An 11,499-nucleotide genomic window follows, 5' to 3' on the forward strand; every position below is an offset into this window, starting at 1 on the left:
TTCTTTTAATTTTTTCCTTGTTTATTCCAAGTAGGTCCCTGCCCATGGCCCTGAATTCAAATTGATGGTATCTCAAAGTTATCACCTGTCTGCCGCAGAAACAACTGCCAAAATGAACTACATATGTAAAACTAAAATGTCTGCCTAAAAGTTTAGGATATATTTTGGAAAACACACATAAAACAATAATTGAAATAGATCTTGAATCGTGGCTTTGTCAGTATATTACAGTTTGTGATAGTGCGTATATTATTTTACACTACGAGTGGTGATAAATATGCGATACATTGTGTAACGTAATTCCACGTATAGTTTCACATGTGTTGCCATTGATCTGTGTCTGCTTAGTGAGCAATCCCAAAAAGAGATCCCTGCTAGCAACATCGAACAAAATACAGTACGCTCGCCACTGAGTTCGACGAGGCATTGAAACACGACTGCAGCGTAGCCATCCTAACAACTACAAATCCCAGGGTTCATCAGTGCTGAATGCTATTAGCAACCGGCTAAAACTAGTGACTGTCTACTGGAAACGAAGGAACCCATAGGTTAACGTCTTTATAATAAAGATTTGTGAATAAGTAATAATACATGTCATAATATACATTTACATCATCTCCATCGTTGTATATTTCCCAAAGTAATATAGTGTATCCTCACTGCCCTGTGTGCGCGTTTCCATAACAAAGCTGCTATGAGCGACGGACTCTCGGTTCCTTCTTTACCTTGCTTGGACTCGGAGGCGGATCGTTTTTGGCAGGCGGGTGAAAGTTCACAATGGCGTGAAAATATCAGGTGACGGTGTGGAATAGCTCTCCTGCACTAGTGCTAGCGGGAGAGTGTCATTGTGGAAACTCATAAACGCGTTTGGGTACAATGAGCCAAGATAACAAAAAGTATGGGGAGGAAGACGAGTCGCCCACAATGACTGGTGTTGATGATGATGATGATGAGGAGGATGATGACGATCTTGACACCTTTACCGACGGGGACCATGACAGCGGGTGCGAGGATGGGGGTAACTAAGTTGTTCCTAATAGAAGTACACTTACACTTTTCAGCTGAGTTCAAGGCATTAAGAACTACCGAGGTTGTGAGTGTCGTTACACGGGGTTTTGTTTCAAATTTATGAAAATAAGTGTCGACATTTTATATTTAAAAACAAATTATAGTGGGGAAAAAAAAACGTTTTCAAAATAAATGTTTGACAACCTACAGTAAACTTGGTTTCACAAAGGGTAGTTTTGCTGTAATTATTTTTTTTTATTAAGTTTGTGGTGATATTTCTGTAAATTAAAAGCGACCATGAAAATGTACGGCAGACTTTGTAACGTTGCTGTATGTAACTTTTTAATTAGTATGTATTTCCAGTATTTTGCTATTAATTTGTAACGATAAATCTCTGAAGCATACTCATGCGCGTGTGGGGGGTGTGGTTGTTATTTGACAAGTCGCACTTCTGGAGTGAAACTGACACTTGTGTCGTCCTCCTAGGAAGTAGCTCAGTCACTGGAGACTCAAAATACATGGATGTGTTTTTCTGTCTGTGTGTTATACCTACCATATTCACTTTTTAGTTTATCCAAGCAAACATGTAAGTACCATAGAGCCTGTTTTGAAGTCAGCAAAATGGTAACATTATATTTTTTATAATGCTATAAAACATAGTAAACACAATCATATAATAGATGTTACATGCTGCATAACAAACCCGTCATCTCTCGTTTTCAAAATAAATAAATGTAACACCCACTGTTGTCTAGTCAATTGATCCAAACGCATCAAAATACCTGCTGTTGTGCAAGTCATTTCAAGAAGGTGCCCAAACCCCTGACAGTCTGTGGGAGATTCTTTACTGTATTTTGTCTTTAAAAGTATTTTTTTAGGTGGATCAATTGAATGGACACCCTTATGTTAGGATGAAGGCTACAGCAATCCTTCTTCAAAACAGATTTCAAGATATAGGGAGCTCTATGTTTTGAAGTCATTGTGAGTGCTTAATATTGCAATTACTTAAACACTAAAATAACAATAACACTGGACTCCTTTGCGTTTCTTACTGATTATGGTTCCCAGTTAGCATTCTGTATTCATACTGCTGTGGCTGTTCAAAATGCAAAATTGGGTTTACAAAGTCATCAGTAATCAATTGGATTATGCAGATGTAGTTTTTATGTACAGCTACGGGCAAAGGTTTTGCATCCCCCTATAATGAACACATTGTGCTTCATAAAGTCAAATGAAGCCTGCTGAATAATGTTATGCTAACTTATTGAATTATATACCGCTTCATAGTTTTCCATATCCTTAGAAAAAACTGACAAAAAAATGAAAAATGTGACATTTCGAAATCAAACATAAAATACTAGCATCACTATTATGGATTCCGGTAGACTTTTGTGTGATATCATTATACAGTTTCTTTGATTACATGATGTTAAATTATATATCATATATATATATATATATATATATATATATATATATATATATATATATATATATATATATATATATAGAACTTGAAGAGCAAAAGTTCAACGGAGAATTGACATGCCTCTTAACTAGGTTTAGATGTATATACTCTCTCTGCAGACTCAACAGGCATGCAAACTAGGTTTTGGATCTGTAGTCAAACTTGAAGGCTGCAACTTTTTTCATACTTCAGGCTCCAGTGTTCTGCATATCCTAAAATGAGATCGTCCTTTCCATATGGTCTTTACAATGCCACTCTTGTCAGGTATATAATTCTAACTTAGGAACACATGCATCTGATTATTCTGTTCTTATATGCAGCAGGAATCCAGATGGCTGAATCATCAGGGTTCTGCTTAAGACAGTTCAGGAATGTGGTCTGAGCTCCCAGTGTCTTCAAAATGACATGCGCTCATCAGAAAGGGTTTTGTTATATAAGGGTCTGAGTACATTCTACAGCAAGTGTTGTTCCACAGCACCGTCTTCTAAATAACCCTGAGACGCTTGTCAGATTTTTACACAGCTTAATAGAATGAGCATTTAATAGGGTAGCTTGTTGTGTCACTTCGACAAAACAGGATCTGACAGGCCTGTCGGTTTAGGAGCTTCGCCTCTCAGATGCCTGCTGTAGCAGTGAAGTGAACGCCATCTGGCATGACACTTCTGACTAGTTACCCACCTATGGGTCTGCAAATCCCTGCCATTAGGGATGTATGGGCTCCGGCATATTTACCAAACCCCTCCCCCATGTTCAACACCCGTACAAAAATGTACTTCTCTTATTGTGAACCCCACAGATAGTCTCAGCCAATCAGGTTCTTGAATAGAGCGGTCAATATCCCACAGGTAGATGCTCCATAAAGGCCAACAGGTTTTCAGAATCTTGACGCTTGCTTTGAATAGCAACATACGCTTCAAGCAGCCAAAATGTAACCTCAAATAGTGGTACTCAATTCTGATGCTTTGAACGGTTTTCTTCCCTTGACACTGTGTTGCATGGGTTTCAGTTCTAGGGTGCAGGGACCCCTTCAGCTCTGAAGTGAAGCCGCGGATCCTGCTGATGGGCCTCAGGCGGAGCGGCAAGTCCTCCATTCAGAAAGTGGTCTTTCACAAAATGTCCCCCAACGAGACCCTCTTCCTGGAGAGCACCAACAAGATCTGCCGGGAAGACGTGTCCAACAGCTCCTTCGTCAACTTCCAGATCTGGGACTTCCCTGGGCAGATCGACTTCTTCGACCCCACCTTTGACTATGAGATGATCTTTAGGGGGACCGGCGCCCTGATATTCGTCATCGATTCTCAGGTAAACAGCATGGGCTACATTTTGAAAGCTTTTAATGTAGTTACCAGCACGGTTTCTGTCTGAAACAAAAGAAAGAATGGTTAAAGACTACTTACTGTATTATTGATAACTTGTCTAGTCATGATTATTTATTGCAGTGATATATTATGAAATAAATAGTTGCGATAAGCATGTTTAAGCATGCTTATCGCAACTATTTTTGGTTTCTGGCAGAGCTACAGCTAAATCAGTGGCATTGCTACTGAGATGTTTTGTTTCTGTCTCTTCCTGGAGACAACTGATAAAGAGATGCTGGAGGCATGGGGTTAGTAGCCATGTAATTAAACTGGTCATCAAAACAAAACGATGCTGTTTGTGTGTTTATTTATAAATTTAATTGTCCAACTGTCATAAAAATACAGTCCCCGCTTTGGTAAAGTAGTTACTAGGGAGAAAATGGTAATTGTGGTCCAATCCTAGTTCTGTGAATATTAAACTTATCAAAGAGACTTTAAATGAAGCCCAGCATTACATAAAAACAACATTGTACACACTGCTCAAATCGTTTCGGTTTATTTAGCATTCATTATCATTGTACGATACGTTTCCCCCTTTGTAAAGGATGACTACGTGGAAGCCTTGAGCAGACTTCATCTTACAGTGACCAGAGCCTACAAGGTGAACCCTGACATCAACTTCGAAGTTTTCATTCATAAGGTTGATGGACTGTCAGATGACCACAAGATTGAAAAACAGAGAGACATTCATAAGCGAGCCAATGATGACCTTGTGGATGCAGCTTTGGAGAGAATCCATCTAAGGTAGGAATTAAACTTTGTCGACAGAGAAGGAGATCTCTATTGTAGGTAATCCAGGTTTGGGGAAGCAGGGCTTTTAAAAGTCAAGTTCTATATTTGAAACAGAAAAAAAAACTCTGCACTCTCTGCACTACTGAATCAACCTTCTCAACAATAACATTTTCTAATAAGTAAAACGCTTCTCACAAAAGTTAACTTTATGAATTGCTAAACAAGCACTGTGGCACTTTCCAGGACTAGGTTATTTAGCAGCGCATGGCTAAACCAGTCAGCAGTGTAAGTCTGGTATGGATCTGCTTGCTGTTGCCAGCATGTTTTACTAACCCAGCCTGTTGATTCCTGCTCATAGATTATACGTGACATTCTGCGCCAGTTGTACAAAGTATGTGAAGAAAGCCACATTTGCAAACAGTGACAGCTCTTAATACTGACACTATAACATGTATAAGAGTAATTTTTAACGCACATTCAGTGGGTTAATTTAAAATGCATGCGTGGCAATATCTAGATCTGCCACTGTTTAGATCCTATTACATTTTAAGAAGTTAAAAAGCAAATGTGTATAAAGCAAATGCTACTACAGTTTATGACTTTCCTAATAATCGTTATAGTATCTAATGTGTTAGTAAAGGGTTAAGAAATGGTAAATTGGCAGAGTTGGTGGTTAAGTTGTGGGGTGTTTAAAGAAAAAATAAAAACCAGTACATTAAACAGAGTTAAAGCCTTGCTGTTTAGAATTCAAATGGACCTTGGAGAGGCCCCTGAGTGGCTTTCATGGTAAAGGCAGGGCCTCATGGAGGGCCGGTAGCTCGCCACAATCTACTATAAAACTATTCAGTGTAAAGAAGCAATTAGCATCGCCGTGGGGTCGCAGGAGGCCTCCTGACCTTCAGTTCTCCTGAGCTGTGAGCGGAACACAATTGTATATTCTAAATTAGGTACTTTTCTGTAATCATGGTGTATCGTAGTGTAACCCTGCTCTCTTCCTGTCCACAGCTTTTACCTGACGAGTATATACGACCACTCGATATTCGAAGCCTTCAGCAAGGTTGTGCAGAAGCTCATCCCCCAGCTTCCCACTCTGGAGAATCTGCTCAACATTTTCATTTCTGTAAGTACATATGCGCTCCTGTTGTGGAGAACATTACAGTTAACATCTTATGCCCAAGAGAATAAAGCTACTCAGATCTATTTCACACTAACCGTAAACTCGATATTAGTCAGATGATGGCCGAATCACCACATCCTCACAGTGTTTTATATCCCTGAGTGAGACCCCAGCCAGCCCAGCCACCACATCCTCACAGTGTTTTATATCCCTGAGTGAGACCCCAGCCAACCCAGCCACCACATCCTCACAGTGTTTTATATCCCTGAGTGAGACCCCAGCCAGCCCAGCCACCACATCCTCACAGTGTTTTATATCCCTGAGTAGACCCCAGCCAGCCCAGCCACCACATCCTCACAGTGTTTTATATCCCTGAGTGAGACCCCAGCCAGCCCAGCCACCACATCCTCACAGTGTTTTATATCCCTGAGTGAGACCCCAGCCAGCCCAGCCACCACATCCTCACAGTGTTTTATATCCCTGAGTGAGACCCCAGCCAACCCAGCCACCACATCCTCACAGTGTTTTATATCCTTAGCCAGAAAGTGATTTATGTAGCGGCATAGGACCCTATTCACAAAGCATTGACCACAGTGCTAGGTTTGCAACATTTTATTTTTGTAAAAGCAACGCTCTAAAATTACAAAAACTAGTAAGAAGCAGCAGTGTTGCACGTAGAAGCTTAAATTTACTCATAAGGTATCTATTTGAAGCTTTGGACGTCAAGATTTGTTTTTATTTAATTTTTTTGGACCAAAAATTGGTGTAACGTACTGTTAGTTTAGTACTGCAAATATTTCTTACTTGTTTATAATATACAGTACAGGGGGAGCCATCTGTTATGTCCACCAAAAGAAGGATTCTTAATTGAGAGCTGGGGTCACCGTGGTAGTATACTGCACGATGTGCTGGCACGTGCAATTTGTAAACTAATAGTTGGCGTGATTTTATCCCGCAGAATTCCGGAATCGAGAAGGCATTTCTTTTTGACGTTGTCAGTAAGATTTATATCGCAACGGACAGCTCTCCAGTGGATATGCAGACCTACGAGCTGTGCTGTGACATGATCGACGTGGTCATAGACATCTCCTGCATCTACGGGTGAGAACATGTGCTTAATCAAGGACTGCTTGAGGGACACGATAACAGAGGCTATGACCTTACATATAAAATAGGTGGTGCACTTTCATGAGTGCAAAATAAAGTAATCAATAAATAAACTAGTCAGTAATCTTGAGGTCTGAATGAATGGAATCAATTCCTCAGGTGATCAGAAACACAACAGGTTTAGGTGCATTTTTATCATATTGATTATTTCTTATATTTTATAACTGAGGTATTGATTTTCTTTAGTCTGCGCTGTGAATTATCAACATCACTTACTGAAGCCATTGTTTGCTCCGTGTAAATGAGGCATAACAGCCGAGTTATGAAAGGTTACTACTGGTATGAACAAATGAACCAATTTGAAATCTATTTGAAATCTACTGTGTCTTTAAGCTGTCATTCAGACAATCTTATCAAGCAATAAGACTTCCAGAATAAAAGGTTACTGAGTCCTGTCCTTGTTTTAGAGTGACGGGGGATGAAGGGGGAATACCGTATGACAAGGAGTCGATGGCGATCATCCGACTGAACAGCACGACGGTCATGTATCTGAGGGAAGTGACTAAATTCCTGGCCCTGGTGTGTTTCCTGCGAGAGGAAAGCTTTGAAAGGAAAGGTAATTTCTTTGGAACTCTACACAGTGTTGTACTGAACTGGCATTCTATGCCAGGACCTTGTGAACTCTGATCATTCCAGAACCCTCAGGACACTCAGGATTCTCAGAGCTTTTTACTGCTGTTGCCATTAGCACAATTCCGGCTAGATCTTACAGCTTTACTTCAGTTTTTCAAATGTTAAAAACACATGTTACCCAACCAGAAATAAACTGACTTTTAATTTAGCTGCTTGTGAATAGTCTAAAGTTGTTTCTTTTTAGTTTTAATTGTTAAATGGTGTCTATACCTTTCTGATAAAAAATAGCAATAGCTTTATAATAATAATAATAATAATAATAATAATAATAATAATAATAATAATGAGAAACTAAGTGAGTACTTACAAGCCCTGTAAATGTCTGAGTGGTTTGGTAACTTTTTGATGGATTTTTACTTTCTGGAAAAATAGTTTTAATGAGTAGTAAGTCCATGATGACTAAATTATAAACAGTGAGTGTAGACGCATACAGTCTATCCAGTGAGTGGGCTTACACCAAAGTACATGTGTTCCTATCTGTGAGTGCTTGTTCTCAAGTTTAAAACCTAATGCTTCTGATCCTCAACTACCACTCTTACAGTAACAACCAGCCCTGCTGGTGCTGCCCTTCTCAGTTCACTGTGTTTCCTTTGACTTGTGAGTTTTCAATATAGTCATCTGTCATGTGACCTGTCTCTGAAGTACAGGACTGAAGTACAAAGGTACTAGGTCAAATATTCTTCACTAATTGCAACAAAAAAGCACGTGGGAATGTGGGAATCTTTCATATAGCAAATGTGAGATTTACTGGAATTAAAACTTTACCGGAACAGGAGAGACACATGAGACCTTGCAACGCCACACAGGTGCCCATGATTTGTTTACAATATTTACACAATTGCAGCAGTTGTAGTTGCAGGTAGCCCCCACTAGAGTACCAGCAATGATAACTCCTAGTGCAGGGTGGAGCAGGACACAATGATAACTCCTAGTGCGGGGTGGAGCAGGACACAATGATAACTCCTAGTGCGGGGTGGAGCAGGACACAATGATAACTCCTAGTGCAGGGTGGAGCAGGACACAATGATAACTCCTAGTGCGGGGTGGAGCAGGACACAATGGGAACTCCTAGTGCGGGGTGGAGCAGGACACAATGATAACTCCTAGTGCGGGGTGGAGCAGGACACAATGATAACTCCTAGTGCGGGGTGGAGCAGGACACAATGGGAACTCCTAGTGCGGGGTGGAGCAGGACACAATGATAACTCCTAGTGCGGGGTGGAGCAGGACGCAATGGTAACTCCTAGTGCGGGGTGGAGCAGGACACAATGATAACTCCTAGTGCGGGGTGAAGCAGGACACGATGATAACTCCTAGTGCGGGGTGGAGCAGGACACAATGATAACTCCTAGTGCAGGGTGGAGCAGGACACAATGGGAACTCCTAGTTCGGGGTGGAGCAGGACGCAATGGTAACTCCAAGTGCAGGGTGGAGCAGGACACAATGGTAACTCCTGGTGCAGGGTGGAGCAGACGCTTCCTCGGGACACGCCCACCTGCAGGACAGGGATCTGCATGTGTCCGAGAAGCCGTTGTCTCTGTAACAAGGAGTGAAGCCAGATAGGAATGTCCTTCAGTACTGTTCTGGTTCTGGTTAAACGTGTACCTTTAAAAAGTGAGACTGCCCAGCTCTCTAGCAGTGGACAGCTGGCAGTTTGGATTCTTTTGAGGGGGTCAGATGTCTGACATTTATTCTGAAATAACCAAGAGCCAATCAGCTTTGCTCTTAATCCTGTTTCAGGCATGGGGTGTTATCCTGTTAAGATTAATCATTAACAGGAAACTAACAATCATTTTACAGAATTCCTTTCCTACATCAAGATAAACAGAAAGAGTTTGCTCTGTATGTCCTGTTCCACCATAGCAAAACTACTGAGCGTTTTACCTTAGTACCTTTCGTAAACACTCCAGTTCATAATGAAAAGGCTGTTTTAAGAAATCTGTACATTTTGAACAGTGGTAAACAGAAAACCTGATGGTTCTTCTTGCGTAAAGTACAAAATCAAATACTGTTTTGTAGAAAGACATAATAACTTGGGACATAACTTGGCTTACCTATTTTCAGACAGGGTTTACAGTTAATAACGCATCCCATACAAACTGCTGGCTATTTCAGCCTCTGTTTGTTGTTGTGCTTGTGCCCTGTCTACCATGGCACACTTGTTTAATCCATTCCCCCTGTGGTCCAAGTTGACATTTTCTTTCCCTTTATTGTAAAGTGTGGCTACATGCCTTCCTGCTTTAAAAAAAGGCGTTTTAATTGAACATAGCAACTATTTTGTTAAAACCTTTATTAAAAATAATAATAAAACATATAGGATAAACTGTACTGTTTTAACTTCCTTCAGCTGCTAGCTTTCTTGTAAAAAGTACAGAGAGAGAGTGAAGACAAGACAGTGCAGCAGGGAGTCTGCTAAACAGAGAATCTGCCTGAATGTAAAAAACAAATATGAAATCTCTTTACTGTAATGCATGCAATACACATGTTTGTTATTTCACACCAAATTGTATCTGTGCTCCAGTATTTGAGGGCTTGGTTCTTACAGCTGAGTTTCAATCCTGGTAATAATGACCAGTAGGAGAGATGCTTTTGTTCCAGTAGGCTTAGAATTGTTTCTTTATCCAGAAGAAGACTCTTTTACACATACACCTAGACATGCACTGTACAGACATGTACCAGTCACAGCTGTGAATGAGAATCTTCTCCCAGTTGCTTCCACTGTATGTACATGGATGTGATTGAGCCAGCGCTTGATTTCAAACTCAGAATTTCAAGTGCATGGTCACAAGAACACTACTCCACTCCCTGCCTACACAGTAGTACCACTGTCCACTGGCTATTCCTGCTATTTAAAGTTAGGTCAGATACTGTATGGTTTCCGAACTGTGACAAAACCAGAAGCACTCACTCACTCATTTCTTTGTATTCTACAGGATTGATCGACTACAACTTCCACTGTTTCCGCAAAGCCATTCAGGAGGTGTTTGAGGTGCGGTTGAAGGTGCTGCGGTCCCGCAAGCTGCTGAGTCAGAGAAGGAGAAGCAGGCAAGCCACCCCGAATGGCACGCCCAGGGCTCCATCCTGAGGTGCCTGCACTGTGGACCTTGCCGGGCAAAGGGGGCCTGTTACAACACTGTTGCACTGACATCACAGACTCTGCTGTATTATAGCTAAAAGAAAAAAGACATTTGAAGAACTTGTTAACCCCCTCAGGGTCACGCCTTGTAGTTTTTGTTTATACTTGAAACAAAAGTTCTGGTGATTTTTGAAGAAAGTTTGGATGCATATCAGGTTACAAAGGGGTCTTGATTAAATGATGTAGAGAGCAGCTCTGAAGGGGGCACTGTCTTTTTCATAGGGATTCATTTTGGGAAAACACAGCAAATTGAAAGAGGGGGTTGAATTCTACTTTACTGGTTCACAACTGGGTGGATTTGGCAATAACTGGCCATTCCAGACTAGGTTTTGTTCCTCCCTGGTCCCTTAGTATTCAGTATTAAATCTGCATGTCCTTCCAATCCATAACACACAGCCTGTGATATTTACATACTGGATGAGAAGAAGAATACATCGTGCCTTTCGTGCTTTATGTGCCTTTCATCTTCAAATGATCACATTTAATACAAAAATACAGGTAGTGGACAAAAAAATGGAAACACCTGGGTAAATGATGGACACCAAGTATATTGAAAGCAAGGGCTTCCACACAGTTGTGGCTCATGCGTTAATTAAGCAAATAAAATCCCTGCATATTTAGGGTCATGTATAAAAATGCTGGACAGGCCTGGTTGCCTATAATTATGGCTAGCGTGGCTGCAAGAGGAGACCTTAGTGACTTTGAAAGAGGGGTGATTTTTGGGGTGCGTTTGGCAGGACCTTCAGTGACCAAGACAGCTCAACTTGCTGATGTTTCACGAGCAACTGTGTCTAAGGTGATGTCGGCAAGGAACTCTGAGGGAAAGACATCATCAGCAAAGGGCGCATACTCCAGGATTGTGATATCCGTGCATTAATTC

The 11,499-nt window shown here is 41.0% G+C and overlaps 1 protein-coding gene across 2 annotated transcripts; it reads left to right on the top strand.

Moving 5' to 3' along the window:
* Window positions 1-749: 749 nt before the first annotated feature.
* LOC121317595 (ras-related GTP-binding protein D-like) lies at window positions 750-10,819 on the top strand. Of its 2 annotated transcripts, none has more exons than XM_041253701.1 (7): window positions 750-1,004; window positions 3,483-3,778; window positions 4,379-4,578; window positions 5,572-5,686; window positions 6,642-6,784; window positions 7,258-7,406; window positions 10,417-10,819. In XM_041253701.1, the coding sequence occupies exons 1-7, from the start codon at window positions 938-940 to the stop codon at window positions 10,566-10,568; spliced, it is 1,122 nt and encodes a 373-aa protein (XP_041109635.1). In that variant the 5' UTR covers window positions 750-937; the 3' UTR covers window positions 10,569-10,819. The 2 variants fall into 2 exon arrangements, with proteins under 2 accessions (XP_041109635.1, XP_041109634.1); XM_041253700.1 differs by having other exon boundaries at window positions 752-1,018.
* Window positions 10,820-11,499: the final 680 nt, after the last annotated feature.

Source organism: Polyodon spathula, chromosome 6, assembly GCF_017654505.1.
Source record: "Polyodon spathula isolate WHYD16114869_AA chromosome 6, ASM1765450v1, whole genome shotgun sequence".
In the NCBI taxonomy this organism is placed as follows: Eukaryota; Metazoa; Chordata; class Actinopteri; order Acipenseriformes; family Polyodontidae; genus Polyodon; species Polyodon spathula.